General features: G+C 44.3%; 1 protein-coding gene across 2 annotated transcripts in view; it reads right to left on the minus strand.

The window, feature by feature from the left end:
* Positions 1 to 4,937: 4,937 nt before the first annotated feature.
* The window catches only part of gli1 (GLI family zinc finger 1), a 51,504-nt gene continuing 42,107 nt past the window's right edge, over positions 4,938 to 14,334 (minus strand). For both annotated transcript variants that reach the window (XM_077603130.1, XM_077603131.1), the window contains exons 3-13: positions 13,432 to 13,670; positions 12,472 to 12,564; positions 12,189 to 12,393; positions 11,594 to 11,738; positions 11,402 to 11,509; positions 10,705 to 10,845; positions 10,484 to 10,633; positions 10,253 to 10,417; positions 9,934 to 10,176; positions 8,872 to 9,187; positions 4,938 to 8,685 (exon numbers count right to left, since the gene is read on the minus strand). In XM_077603130.1, coding sequence (XP_077459256.1) covers positions 6,149 to 8,685; positions 8,872 to 9,187; positions 9,934 to 10,176; positions 10,253 to 10,417; positions 10,484 to 10,633; positions 10,705 to 10,845; positions 11,402 to 11,509; positions 11,594 to 11,738; positions 12,189 to 12,393; positions 12,472 to 12,564; positions 13,432 to 13,670 — 4,342 coding nt within the window. In that variant the 3' untranslated portion in view covers positions 4,938 to 6,148. The remainder of the gene's footprint in view (positions 8,686 to 8,871; positions 9,188 to 9,933; positions 10,177 to 10,252; positions 10,418 to 10,483; positions 10,634 to 10,704; positions 10,846 to 11,401; positions 11,510 to 11,593; positions 11,739 to 12,188; positions 12,394 to 12,471; positions 12,565 to 13,431; positions 13,671 to 14,334) is intronic.

A 14,334-nucleotide genomic window follows, 5' to 3' on the forward strand; every position in this document is an offset into this window, starting at 1 on the left:
CTATCATTACAATCCAGTGGCGGTCCGTGCATTTTCTCGTAGCGCCTTCAACGAATCAATCCAACCCTCAAAAACTATTTTATGGCTATAAAACCTCTACTGCAGCTACAGCTGCGACACATAAAAAAAATAATCAATTAGTCAATGCACAAAAATGGGGTAAAATCCACTGCTAACAGACAATTTGGAATTACTTCATAAGTATTGATGGACAAAATACAATATATGATTCAGATATTTCTTAGGCCAGCAGAGAAGGCCTTGAAGGCCCTGACGGCCCGCCACTGTTACAATCCTAATGGACAGGCTGAACATATTTTAGTCTCGGTTAAAAAAAAAAAAATCTTATGTTAAAGTTTGGACCAAACTGCAAAAAAAAAAAAATGGATTTGCCATGTTTTCCTAAAGCAAAAGTGTATTCCTCACGGGGCCCAGACGTTCTTCGTTAAATCTCAACTCTGGTTTCAATGTTGTGCTTTGGTTAAAGAACAATGTAAGAACGTTGACGTTCCCTCACACACACACACACGAACACACATGAACACACAAACACACACTGGCAGAAATGCATGCATGCACGAGGAGGAGCATGGAAGGAAGCAGTCCCACTGGGGTTTTGTCCCGGCCTGCGGTGTATGGGTTCAAAGCTTCCCAACCCAGGGAGGAGAGCCTTTAAACAGCATATTAAGCAGGAGTTAATTATATGCCAAAGCCAAGTGACAAAGGGAAAGAAAAGCCTCTCTCTGAATGGCGGCACAAGAAAAGAGAAAAGTCATTATGTTGCCCACTTCTTTGCATTTGAAAAAGCTCCCTTCTTATTTTGGGGACATTTCCATCGGGAACTCCCCAGAAATCGAGCCTGCGCAACTTTCCACTTAGGCCAAAACGCGCTCATTATCTCATTTGGATTTGATTGATTTAATAAGGGACGGCACATATTCATGAATACTATACTCATTCATGTTCATTAACGTATATGTACATTTGTAAGACTGTGGATGGGTGGTGAGTGCCACGGCCTCGCAGCTCTTGGGTCGTGGGTTCGAAATCAGGTTGGTCCACCTGTAGTTTGTATGTTGTGGGGTTTTTTCCGGGTATACTACAGTTTCCGCACACTTTCCAAAAACATTCATGGTAGGCTGATTGGACACTAAATTGCCTGCAGGTATGAGTGTGAGTCTGATTGGTTGTCCGTTTCCTCGTGCCCTACAATTGGCTGGTTTCCCCTGCCTTTTGGCCTGAAGACAGCTGGGATGGGCTCCAGCACCCTCCGTGACCCTCGTGAGGATAAAGTGGTTCAGAAAATGAATGAATGAATGAATGAATAGTCCCTTGTGAAAGTTGAAGGTAAACGATGACACGTTTTTAAAAAATTACAATTATTGATTTAAAAGGTGGAAAATCAGGAAATTTTAAAATACATCTATACTCTTCATTTTAATTTGATCTTAAAACAGAAAGTCGGCACTCATGATTTACTTTCCCGGGCCACACAAAATGATGCGGCGGGCCAGATTTGGCCCCCGGGCCGCCACTTTGACACATGTGGTCTAACCTAACCTAAAGTAGTGCAGTTTTAGAAAGTGTTGTGATCGCAATTTTGTTCGTCCAATAGCCAGCCAGGCTTTAAGATGATTGGCCAAGAGGTTCAGGCACGCAAGTTCATGTATGCTAATTGGTATCGAGTTCCAGGTATGAAGAAAGATGATGCTTTGGCTAATTTAGCACTATTATTTGTTGAAGGGAATTACACAGTCACCTCTAGAGCCAGCCCTTGTTGATGCATTGGATTTTTTTGTGTGCAAAATCTTGCAGTGGAGGAGGAGCTTTGTGTTGGAAGATTTTCTAAACTAACTATCAGCATATTTAACAGTATTGTCCCAGTTAAGAGTTTGCAATTGTTGCACATCTCAAACGTGACGTCCCACCCCCAGCGCCCCCGTTCGCCTCGGAGCAAATGAGTCAACCTCGGAGAGGCCCGCCAGGTCTCGGTGGCTGCACGGAGGCGAGCGTGCCACGCCGCAATGCCAATAATAATGCACGCTCCGCCACCGTAAAGAAAAAAGGGATTCTAAGCTTAGTTGGCGGTGTAAGAATAGCACAAAAGCGAGCGGGCTGTTTTGCTTTTGTCAGACTACAAAAATGAGTCGTTTTCCGCGTCCGCGTGTCTGTGAAGTCGCATATTTTATGGCGGTGAGTGAGAGCCCGATGCTGATTTGTGGCTTGAATTCCGTGGCCTTGTTCATAATTCAATTTTGTGTACTATTTTTCATGTGAAATATCCATGTTGAAACGTGAAAGGACATCAATCTGTTCCAGTGGTTTCACGAGATGCTTTTCTCAGTATGTTTTAATGAGTCCAAAAATGTGTACTTTCACACAGATGCACAAATAGCCAAACCTGAAAGAATGACTGTAAATAACGAGTCAAGGTTGCGGGGTGCTGGAGCCTATCCCAGTTGACCATCTATGCCCTGTGAGATAAACACAAAAAAATCCATTGGCCCATGTCTCATAACCCAGATTGTCTCTCAACCATAGAAGAAATCAATTTAAGAGGTGGGTGTCAAAGTGGCGGCCCGGGGGCCAAATGTGGCCCACCGCCTCATTTTGTGCGGCCCGAGAAAGTAAAACGTGAGTTGAACTTTTTGTTTTATGAGTAAAGTCAAATGAAGACAATAGAAATATAGGGACTATTTCCTGTTGTTTCCCTTTTTAAATTAATAATTGCAATTTTTTCAATTTTCTTTCTTTTGGTGTTGTTTTTTTTGTTCAAAACATTTTTTTATTTCAGTTCTAGATCTTAACAAACTAAATATTTAGGGCTTTTGATCCAATTCTTTTAATCTGATATTTTTAAATACATCTAATTATTAAATCTAAAATATTTCCTCTTTCCCTTTTTATTTTTAATTATAAATACACATATGTTTAAAAGATCAATATTCACTCTTTTTTTCCTTTTAAAATAAAAAACAAAAGGTTAAAACATATGACAAATGTAATATTTTCCCTTTTCTGATTTAAAAAATAACTTAATTAATTTTAAAAATACGACTTTGACCAAACACTACATTATGCCAACATTTTTGCAAAATCCCATTAAAAATACTTCTTATCTTCCAAAGTCCCATAGACCCCACATGCAGCTCTGGAGCCACAGGTTGCAGATTGACTCAATAATATACATACGCACTGTACACACGCATATCTTGAAACCAAAATGTACTATTTTTAGTGCCTCGTCCATCACTTGCCATCCAAAATGATTGTCTGTTTCCCCCCAGTGTGCAATTACGATTGACCTCTTTAAACCCAGATGAGGGGACGACAGTGTTGTTGTTTTTTAATGCACACGGCCCGTGTGTAATTTGTCATCACGTCAAAGTGGAGCGAAAACACGGGGTGCTCCAATAGCTCTCGCACTAATCATAGGATATGATGGTGTGGTCGCGAATACTGAAAACATGACTTCACTTGGACGGGCCTCGGCGAAACGAGGCTCTGCGAACATTTACTCCCGTTTCCACTCCCGACTGCCCAGCTGAGCTTTTTATAGCAGAGATGTCCATATAATATTGTACAAGCACGATTTGTAAAAACATTCTCCCCCCCCCCCCCCCCCCCCCCCATCCTCCAGCCACTTGTGACCACACCAATTGCGTCTCGACCTCTTACGTCACCGCCATATTTAGGGGGTTCGGTCACGTGACTTCCAGTTTGAGTGGGAGCAAAAGTGGCACAGGATGTGAATTAATAACTCGTTTGGGAGTGGGCAGAATTGGCTCAGATTGACAGGGATTGAGGATACTCGTGTTCTAGCTCTCTCTGGTGGAGGATCAGAGGAAGTGTTTTTTTTACAAGTTACATTGATGATTGGCTGCCATTGAGTGTGATTAAATAAGCGGGATCTGTTCGAAAAATGAACAGTTTTTAAATTTACTATACAGTCAATCTGCTCTGGTACAAAAAACAGAAGTACAATTATCAAAAAGTGTATATGTATTAAATATTACAGCTATAAGCATGTCAAAAGACTAATGTATTAATATTTAAATGTAATATATATGTAACTACTTTAAATACTGTACTCAAAGTGAAAAAAGTTCCTCTCCGCTTGATATTAATTTAAAAAAAAACAGGTAAATGGGAGTTTTAGTCTAAGTCCTTTGTCTTCTTGCCTTTAGTGTATTGTCCGCGATATTCGAGGGATTACTGTAAAACTCTAAAGTCGATATATTGGTTTTTCATAAACAATGAATGGGAAGGTCAAAGGTCAGAGGTCACATAAGGTATTTTGCATAGTCTTAAGAAAGGGTAAATTGTTAATTATTATAATGCAGGATTTCTTTTTGATATGAAACTTAAAAGGTGTTCATATTTGAATCAGGTCAAAGGTCATAGAGGTAAAAAAAATGTGATAGGTCAAGAACTAAAGGACTGGTGTTAATCTTGCAGGATGTTTGTAATATTAAATAAAAGAAGCGATTACATTTTGGGAGGTCAAAGGTCAGAGTAGAGGAAAGGAATTCATCTCTATACACCTGATTTTTTTTGTTTTTGTACTCAAATAATGTCCCAAAATATTTAATTCATAGCCAACAGAACATCTTTATTTAGACCGGTAAAATATAGCACATTTGTATAAAAACAAAACAAAAGAAGAAAAACATGTAGAAAAATTGTACAGAAAATAGAACACTTTAAAATCTATTATAGAGTTATTGCTACTTACTCTCATAGCTTTTACATTTGCTAAAAGTCATATTCTTTTGCCAGCAAAAAAGTCCCATAGAAAGGATCAAAACAAAAACAAAACAAACATGCAGATGATGAAGGAAGGAAGCATTTAGTATAAAGTTTATTGTCCATTCCAATAAAAAGCATTATGGGTCAATGTTTATTTATTTTTTATTATTTTAAGTAATGTGTGTCTCTCAGGCATCAAAACTGTCTTTGGTAGCTCGTCTTCAAAGTCCAGCGGTGATAACATTTTCTTATTGCAGCGACGCTAATGCTAACGCTAACAGCCTATGCTCAGTGATGCGTTTCCCTAATAGCAAAGGTGTACCAGAACGCACCATGATTTAATTAAAATTATAAAGTTCATCCAGCTGACTTTTGGTGAGAGAAGGATGCCCCACCCTGGACTGGTCGCCGACCAATCATGAAGCACGATAAGAGAAAAACAAACCATTTCATATGGAGATTTTCGAGTCTTCAATGAATTTAACGGCATCCATGATTTTGGAATGCGGGAAGGAGGCGGCGCAAAACGTTCACAGAACCCTTCTCACGTTCAGTTCAAAACATTTTTTGGACATGAAAACCAATTGAAATGTTCTCAGGTGCTCGTCCACGAATACAAAAACGAGTGCAGAATCGCAATCGAAGCAAAACAGCTGCTAAAAAGTAAACTTGCGGAGTGCAAACTCTCTTGTAGGAAAGGCAATGTTTCAAAAAAGCAACCTGAGTGTCTTTGTGATAGGCTTTACGTGTATTATACACCGTGTGGAAATACTGCTGACTACTTAGATGGATACATACGTCTACTAAGATTTTGTATTTCACCTCGAACACTAAAATAACTTCATCATATTAACACAGACATGGTGAGACAAAAGAATTGCCAGCCGTCTTATTGCCGTAAACACAACATGTTACAGCATATAGTGAGTGTGTGTATGCATAAGTTATGTACATCGTATCCTTCTAATCACCATTTTTTTTGCCACTGGAATGCCCTGTTTTGGGGAAATGTTGCAGTTCGGATTAAAAATCGTGACTATCGGCTAATGGTAGCATTGATTTTTATTTCGTTGTGCTTCTCGCTTAAGGACGTTAAAGGAATTTTGATTGTTAAAAGTACATTAAAAAAAATCGGCTGATTGCAACTCATTAAAATTCAGACGACATGGGTAACCTTCGTTAAAAAGGCAGCATGAGAACATGTAGGCACCTTTGGTTTTTAAAAAAAAAATAGTTTTGATAGAGTGGTTCGTCATTCAAGTCCGAGATTTTGTGGTTTCATCGACGAATAATCCGTGATATCGTTTTTTTACCCCCTCAAACTGAACCACCGTGTTTTTTGGGCAAGGCAAAAAAATAACCCAAAAAGTTTCTTTGATTGTTGGCTTGGTGTAGCATCCTACGACAAAGTGTTCAGGACTTTATTCTCCCCAGCCAGCGAGGTCAGCATGGACGTCATGTCCCCCACCGCCATATTGTACAAGGTGACCAAAGTCTGTGGGGTGGTGAGACGTGAAGACGTCTGGGAGGAAGACCCGGGGTCACCCTGAACGGGATGGCTGAGTGGCGGGCTAAAGGACGAGGGTTCCGCGTCGTCGATGATAGAAGTGAAGTCTATGCGGGCGTTGTCCAGGTCCAGGTTTTCTAAGGCGTTGGGAATGGGGCCGGATTGCGGGTAAGGAGCCATGGGGGTCGATTTCGTAGGAGCCGTCGGCTCTAAGTTAGCTCCCATGCTGTGTTCTTGGGGGAGACAGTGTCCATTCTGGGTATCAATGTGTTTCTCCAGGTCCATATGGACGAGGCCCGAGTAGTAGACGTTGTTATTGGACGCGAAGACGTCGTGCAGTGCCTGCTGCGGATGCTGAACCGGAGGCAGTCGGATGGATCTTCTCGGGCTGGAAGCCGAGTGGGCCGGGCTCAGTTGTTGCGGACTTCCCATGTAGCCTCCACTGATTTGCGACAAGCTGTTCTGGCGGCTCAGAGGTTTCCGTCCTTGAGGGGGTCTGGGGACCAGCATTTCCTGGCTGTAGCAAGAGCCTTGGAGCGCCATCATCTGTTGCTCTTTAGGGACGCCGGAGGCGGAACTTCGGCCGTGTGTCGGGGGGCTCGTGATGAGGTTCTGATTGGGGTAGGGAGCGAAAGGCTGGTTCGGGTATATATTCTGGTTCTGGGGACTGTGTTGCATCATTGAGGTCTGGCCGGACAGATCCATGTTATCCGAAAGCGGGGGTGGTTTGACTGGACTCTGCTGCTGTTCTTGTTGTTGCTGCTCCCACATGAGGGCTTGTTGGGACTGCACGTAGTTCCTCACCATCATCTCCTTGACCTGCATCATGGGTGTTTCAGACCTGGGGCCTTCAGGAAGAGTGGTGCCAGTGCATCCCAAACTCAAGCCCTCGCCACTGGAGAAGGAGTTCTGGTTCTGGCCTTGATAGTCACAGGTCACTCTGTTCGAGCTCCTCATCAGAGCTCGAGCGCCAGTCTGCGGGGCATAACCCTGGGCCTGCTGGAGGCGGACCTGCTGCTGCTGCTGCTGCTGAAGCTTAGCGCTTTGACAGGCGTCAGCACCCCCCATGCCGGGGTGAAACTGCTGCTCGGGCTTGATGGCGAGTTTATGAGCTACCTCTGCGTTGTTGTAAAGGCCCGTTTGATTGGCGAAGTGGACCTGCGTCTGCGGAGGTGCCAGAACCGCTTCTGAATAAGGTAAACCGCGTTGGTCCTGTAGAGCACTTTGGGCCTGGTTGAGGCTGTCGCGCCACTGACCATTCCTGGCCTCGACGCCTTGCCCCAGCGTCTGGTAATGGTGGCCCGATGGGCTGAGTTGACAGTTGCTCATACCGTACTCGGCCTGTTGAAGAAGTGTATTGGACATTCCTTCAGGTCTTGCTTGATGACCCAATGGATGTCCAACAACCCTGGAAGTGACTTCCCCGCCTTGGTTCTGATAAGGCCCTTTCATGAAATTTTGGTCCGGGCATCCTAAAGCCTCGTGGCTTGGAGACAGTTGGTTTGAAAGTGGTCCACTACCTCCCGCCGGGGTCTGCTGCTGCGGGTAGCCCATGAAGGCCCTCTCGCTAGGTGGGATCATCATGGAATGGTCTCTGGCATTCAAAGGCGGGAGCTGAGACTCCATACCCATGGATTCCATCATGACGTTCTCCGAGATCCTCGGGGGCCGAGGAGAATACATGTGGCGTGCGATGCCGGCACTGCGGTGGTCCTGGTGCTGCAGAGCGTTTCTCCGCCCCATCGCGGCTACATTGTTGAGGCTGTTGAAACGTTTCGGGAGAGCTAGCTGGTCTGCCGCTACCGACCTCACCGGGTCGCTGGCCCTTCGAATGGTGTTCCCCGGAGCCTGATGAGGGTAGATCACCCCCGTGCCGTACTCGGTGTTGGCGCTGTGCCGACGCGGACCACTTTGCTGTAGGAATGGAGGCAGAGGTTGCCCCTGGTAGTCGCCCAAAATGCCTCCTCTTCTGCCAGGAGTGCCTGGTTGGTCCATCCCGGGTAGAGGAGTGGGCGGCGGACCACCGGTGGCCGCGGCGTATTTGGCCTTGAGACTGTACTGCTGGGCGGGCGTCAGGTTCGAAAGGCCCGGTAGCGCGGACCCTCCCGGACATGGGGGTCCTCTTCGACTAGTCTCAGGGGAAAGGGGATCCCCAGGACTCTGGTCTTGGCCCAGGGGGTGGCATCCACCTGCTGCGCCCATCTGGGAGATGTCACTGGAGCGCCGGCTGGACAAGTAAGGCGAAACCATGGAGGAGCGGCGGCTGACCGTGTAGGCGGAGCTCAGGCTGCTCGTCCCGCTTCCTCTCCGGTCGTTGGAGTTGGCGCCCATGGGAGTCCCGCCGGCGAAGTCGTGGTTACTCAGCTCCATGACGCGCCGGTTGGACAGGAGGGGAGATGGGGCGCACATTCCCATAGAATCGCTTGCACCTTGAAAAATCCACACACATAAAGCGGGTCAGAAATGCTACACCAACACATTTACAAATATTTATGCTGTCTAGCCAATTTTGACCATTGTTGTTTTTTTAGCAGAATACTTGGTTTGTGTAGTGGATTCCGGGCTAATGTGTGTCTTTAGCATTAGCATAAACATAAGTGGTACATCACACGTACAAGGAAGCGCTGGTAGCTTGTTGGGGAGACAACGGCTAGGGGGTGCCGGTCGGCGGATTTGCTTGAGTTTGTCAATCTTGAGGTTTTCCAGCCTTTTGAGAGCCTGTGCTGACATTCCCATCGTCCCCGCCGCTGCGTTTCCCGACTCTCCCGCGCCAATCCCGCTCGCTCCGCCGTCTTCCAGGGCCGTCAGGTCTTCCAGGCTGCCCGCCGCATTCAGGTTCATCTCCACACCGCTGTCGTTGTTGTTTGTGCTGCCCAGAGGGGAACGTTCACTGCTGCAGGAGGACTGGCCGCCGGGGCTGGGCAGGGATTTCTGAAATATATTGAGTTGTTTTATTTACAATGCAATAATATTCAAATGAACTCTTTGCTCAAATATCAACTTTTCAAGGAGCAAACAATGCACGATCTACCCCTTTTATCCGGGCCCCTGACAAACCTCAGCAGTTATGTATGCTGATGATATACCTCACGCAGCAGGACCCAAAATAGTGTAATAGTGTAGGCAGGTAGTTATCATGCTTGGACTCGTGAGGGCACTGTTTCCCAGCTCAAATCCAGTATATTTATTATTATTATTTACTGGATCAAATCTTACTGTCCTGCGATCGACGTATTGAGCACCTCTGGAATAGATGATACACAGCGCCACTTCAGTGTGACCTGTCGACATAATCGCCTTTACTGTTTTTTTGTGTTAAACAGGGCAGTTAATGAACCACATGTCATTAACCGGTGGACTTTTCAGTCAATTACCAGCGCAACTTATTTGCATCTCCCGTTCTTGTACATGGTTCTCCACTCATTTAAAAAAAATGTAATGTAGGGCATTAATTTCCTTCTCATTTGTTTGGGTGGGCAGTGTAAGCGTAGCATATTTCATTGGACGAACTAAACCAAAGTCCAAAAACGAACCAGTGAGACGCGTAAAAAGTCTCTATTACCGATTAGGACTGAAACTTTAGTTTTGTTAGTCTTGTTGGCCCACCGAGCATTGCCATTGGCTAGTCCGACCTGGTGGGAATGAAACTTTATAATAGTTTAGTGAAAGACACTCACTAAAGTAGTATCGGGAGCCATGAGTTTACAGTCCTCCCGTCGTTTCTCCTCCTTCTCCAGCAGCAATTCGGGGCCTGGACCTCCAGGGGTCATGGCAGAGCCGGGCGGTCGGGGGCCCGTGTCGCCGCGGTGCTTCTTGGTGATGTGGGCCTCGGGGCCGTGTACCGTCTTCACGTGTTTACGTAGCGAGCTCGGGTCCGTGTACCGCTTGGTGCAGCCAGGAATCTTGCAGACGTAGGGTTTCTGGACCGGGGAGAAGTCCGCTTCAGTACAGAAACTTCTCAAACAAAGTTGCTTCAGAGTCATTTTGGGACGGTACCTCGTTGGAGTGAGTCCGATTCTGGTGCTTGGCCCGATCGGAGGCGTTGGAGAAGGCTTTGTTGCAGCTTTCGTGCTCGCATACGTAGGGTTTCTCCCCAGTGTGAGAGCGCAAGTGCGTCTTTAGGTTCTCTAAACGAGAGTACGCCTTGTTGCAACCTTCAAACTGAAACACAAATAGACATTTTGTGAAAAACTGAATGCTTTTGGGCAATTCTCGTTCTGAGCTCACAGTGCACTTGTGCGGCTTTTCCCCCGTGTGCCTTCGCATGTGGACCACCAGCATGTACTGGGCCTTAAAGGGCCGCTGTTCGCGAGAACACTCCTGCCAATGGCACACGAACTCCTTCTTCTCGCCGTGGATGTGCTCGTTGTTGATATGCTGCAAAAAAACAAGTTTGGGAATTTTGGTTTTGTAGACTGGGTAGTTTTGAATGGGATTCTAATTCTTACGTGAACGAGTTGCTCCTGCGTGTCGAACTCCTTGCTACAACTCTCCCAGTGGCAATTGGTTTCGTAGATGGCCTCCGGTTCGGGTTTTCCGTCCTCCTTGTCCAAGTCGTCTCTGCCATCCAGGAGACCCAAGAGGGGATCCTGATCAAATGCACAAATCACACAATCAAACAAAAAAATTGGAACTTTTTCTCCTCTTAAAAATCTTAATTCTTGGTAACAGATGTAACTGCAGCAAAAACCAAAAAAATAATATCCCCAAACTGTCGTAATATGCTCACTACAGTAATCCTGTAGAATATTGCGGTTAATGTAGACAAGACATGGCCGCAACAATTGAAAAATCACCAAGTAGGGTCAACCCGATTATATATATTTTATCAGTGCTGAGTTCTAGTAGCTTGAGTGGTTTCCGCTTACGAGTTTCCGCGTGGATTTTCGCATTTTTATGACCTAAAAAAAACATTTATTAATAGCAGAAAAAGTGAATTTGTGATAAGTGAGGTCGTGATAATCGAGGGAAGACTGTATTTGTTTTCTATAGGTTAGCCCTTAAGATTGGACGAAGAGGAAAGGGTGTTTTGTAGATTTATTTTGTGTTCCGATGTTGTTTCATCATTGAAAACCAGCAACTTTTGTTTATGTGACCAGCAACTTTATTTATATTAGCATCAACTGGCTTCCCTTGTTCTCGTACCTGAGTACCAGTGGAGGATGGGCTGGCCAAATCCCCCTCAGATCTCTCCTCCAGGTTTTTCATGGGCATGCCATCCATGCCCATCCCCAGCCCGGGTTCGGTTTTTAGCTAGAAAGCACACCCAACACACACACTTAAGATAATGCTACACGTTTGTCGCTTTCAAAGCGACTTAGCTAAGACAACACTTACTTGTCCGTGTTTAGGCGGCACGTGGAGGCGAGGGTTGTGGGCGGGAAGTCGGGATGCCTGGCACGGGGTGTGCGGGGTACCCCCGTACATGGAGCCCTGAGGCCTGGATTGGCAGTTTATGCTATTGGAATAGCCCAATGATGGACTGCAGAATGATGGGAAAAAACACATTAAAACTGGTTAAAAAGGGAAGTTTATGTCATAATTTTACCCTTTTAGCTTATCTCTACTTTTCAATAGAGAATATTTCCAATGTATATTTAGTAAAAGTGATATTATAAATCAGGAAATGATATGTTGTGGGCGACCGGTGCCCTAGTGGTAAACGCGTCGGCCTTGCAGTTCTGAGATCGAGGGTTCGATCCCAGATCCGTATGTGGAGTTTGCATGCGTGGATTTTCTCCGGGTACTCCGGTTTCCCCCAAAAAACATGCTTGGTAAGGTGTTTGAAAAGTCTAAATTGCCCCTAGCTATGATTGGCTGTCTGTCTTTGCCTGGCGATTACCCAAAGTCAACTGAGATAGGCTCCAGGACCCCCTGGAACCCTTGTGAGGATAAGCGGTAGAGAAAATTGAATGAATATGTTGTGTCTGACCTCATGGAGCTTACGGACAGGTGTCCGTACGAGCTGCCGCCGTTGCCGTTGGGCGTACAGCGTGCGTTCACGAAGGCCACGAGGGAGTTGGGGGACGTCCGGATGACGGTCTGCAGGTCCACGCTGGGGTCGGATAGCGGTGAGATGGACAGCGCTCGCTTCTTGCTCAGCTTCAGCATCGAACGTGGCGTGGAGAATCGGGAGCCTGATCCAAATTGGCGTTTTGGCGTGGTTAGGAAAAATAAAATCCACTTCTAAAAGGGCACCGTTTTGGGGTTCTTACCGTCACCGGAGCCGATCTGATCAGAGTTGGACTGGCAGAAGTTGGGATGGGAAGACATCATGTTGTTCTGGTTGCAGTAGGGGGCGCTGTTGCCTGTTTAAAAACAAGAGGAGAAATTCCTCAAGTGATCGTAGGGGCCAATTGTAAGGATAACAACAATATTCAGACATATTTTGTTTGTCATCTGTGAAAAATGAATTAGTATTACAGTATTGATGAGTGGTTAATATTCGGGTTGACATGGAATGGGTTAAAAAAAAGATTGGGTTTTAAAAATGTCATTATTTGGTATTTTTCCTTTAAGGCACTTGTCAAAGTGGCGACCCGGGGGCCAAATCTGGCCCGCCGCATCATTTTGTGCGGCCCGAGAAGGTAAATCATGAGTGCCGACTTTCTGTTTTTGGATCAAATTAAAATGAAGAGTATACATGTATATTACATTTCCTGATTTTCCCCCTTTTAAATCAATAATTGTAATTTTTTAATCCATTTTTTCTGTGTTTTCAGTTCAAAAATCATTTAGTAAAATCTAAAAATATATAAAAAAAAGCTAAAATAAACATTGTTTTAGATCTATAAAAAATGAATATTCAGGGCTTTTAATCCAGTTTTTTAATCCATTTATAAAAAAATATATTAAAAATTAGATCTTAAATGGTCTGGCTCACATGAACCCCTGCTTTAAGGTATTAGTGAATTGTGGCAGTCTCGCACAATCCATTTTGTCTGGGAGGCCTGGCAGCAAATGTTCACCCCCCCACTCTGAAAGTTGATGCTCCATGCCGTCCTTCCCAGTTGTAATGTTTTTTTTTGTCTATCCAGAGCTGCAAAATACTACGAATATTCCATATTTTACTATGCCAGTCTTTACCAAACTACTAAATAGGCATTTTTTATCAATACTATGAAAATCATTTTTTTCTAAATTAGAATAAAATGAATTAAGTTCAATAGACGGACCGTCCGTGGATGCCATGCCCCTATGTCCCATCATGCCGAGCGGCGGCGGCGCCTGGGGGGGCCTCATGTACTGGTCCAGGTGACAGTGACTGATGCTCTGCACCGGTCCCGATCCGTGAGCCATGGTGGGAGTCATTGGATTGTAGATGTTTCTGCAGTCCTGGGGAGGCCCGTTGTGGACCAACGGCGCTCGCAATGGGGGGACATCGCTGTATGGGGACTGCTCCGGTGGCAGGAAACTGTCAAATCAGACAAAATAGCACACGAGATTAGTACTCATGATTCGGAATGGAAAATACTAAATTGTTCTACTAAAATGTTAAAAGGAAAACTGTAACCAGTTTAGCCGTAGTGTCTCTCTTCCCACACTAGAGGATGGAATGTTGTTGTTTTGCTTTTGAATTGGATCGGATAACTTTATTCATCCCGTATTCGGGAAATTTCGTTGTCACAAGTAGCAAGAGGGTGAGGATGCAGAAATAGGAAAGGCATTTTAGACATAAATAGATAGGTAATAAGTAAGTTAAGAAATAAATACATGAATAAATATATAAATAAATAAGCATGTTGCTGAAATATATATATATATATATATATATATATATATATATATATATATATATACATATATATATATATATATATATATATACATACATATGTATAAGCACATATATACATACATACACACATGTATAAGGACATATATACATACATATGTATAAGCACATATATACATACATACACATACATATGTATAAGCATATATATACATACATACACATACATATGTATAAGCACATATATACATACATACACATACATATGTATAAGGACATATATACATACATACACATACATATGTATAAGGACATATATACATATACATACACATACATATGT

The sequence above is a fragment of the Stigmatopora argus genome, chromosome 6, assembly GCF_051989625.1.
Source record: "Stigmatopora argus isolate UIUO_Sarg chromosome 6, RoL_Sarg_1.0, whole genome shotgun sequence".
Classification (NCBI taxonomy): Eukaryota; Metazoa; Chordata; class Actinopteri; order Syngnathiformes; family Syngnathidae; genus Stigmatopora; species Stigmatopora argus.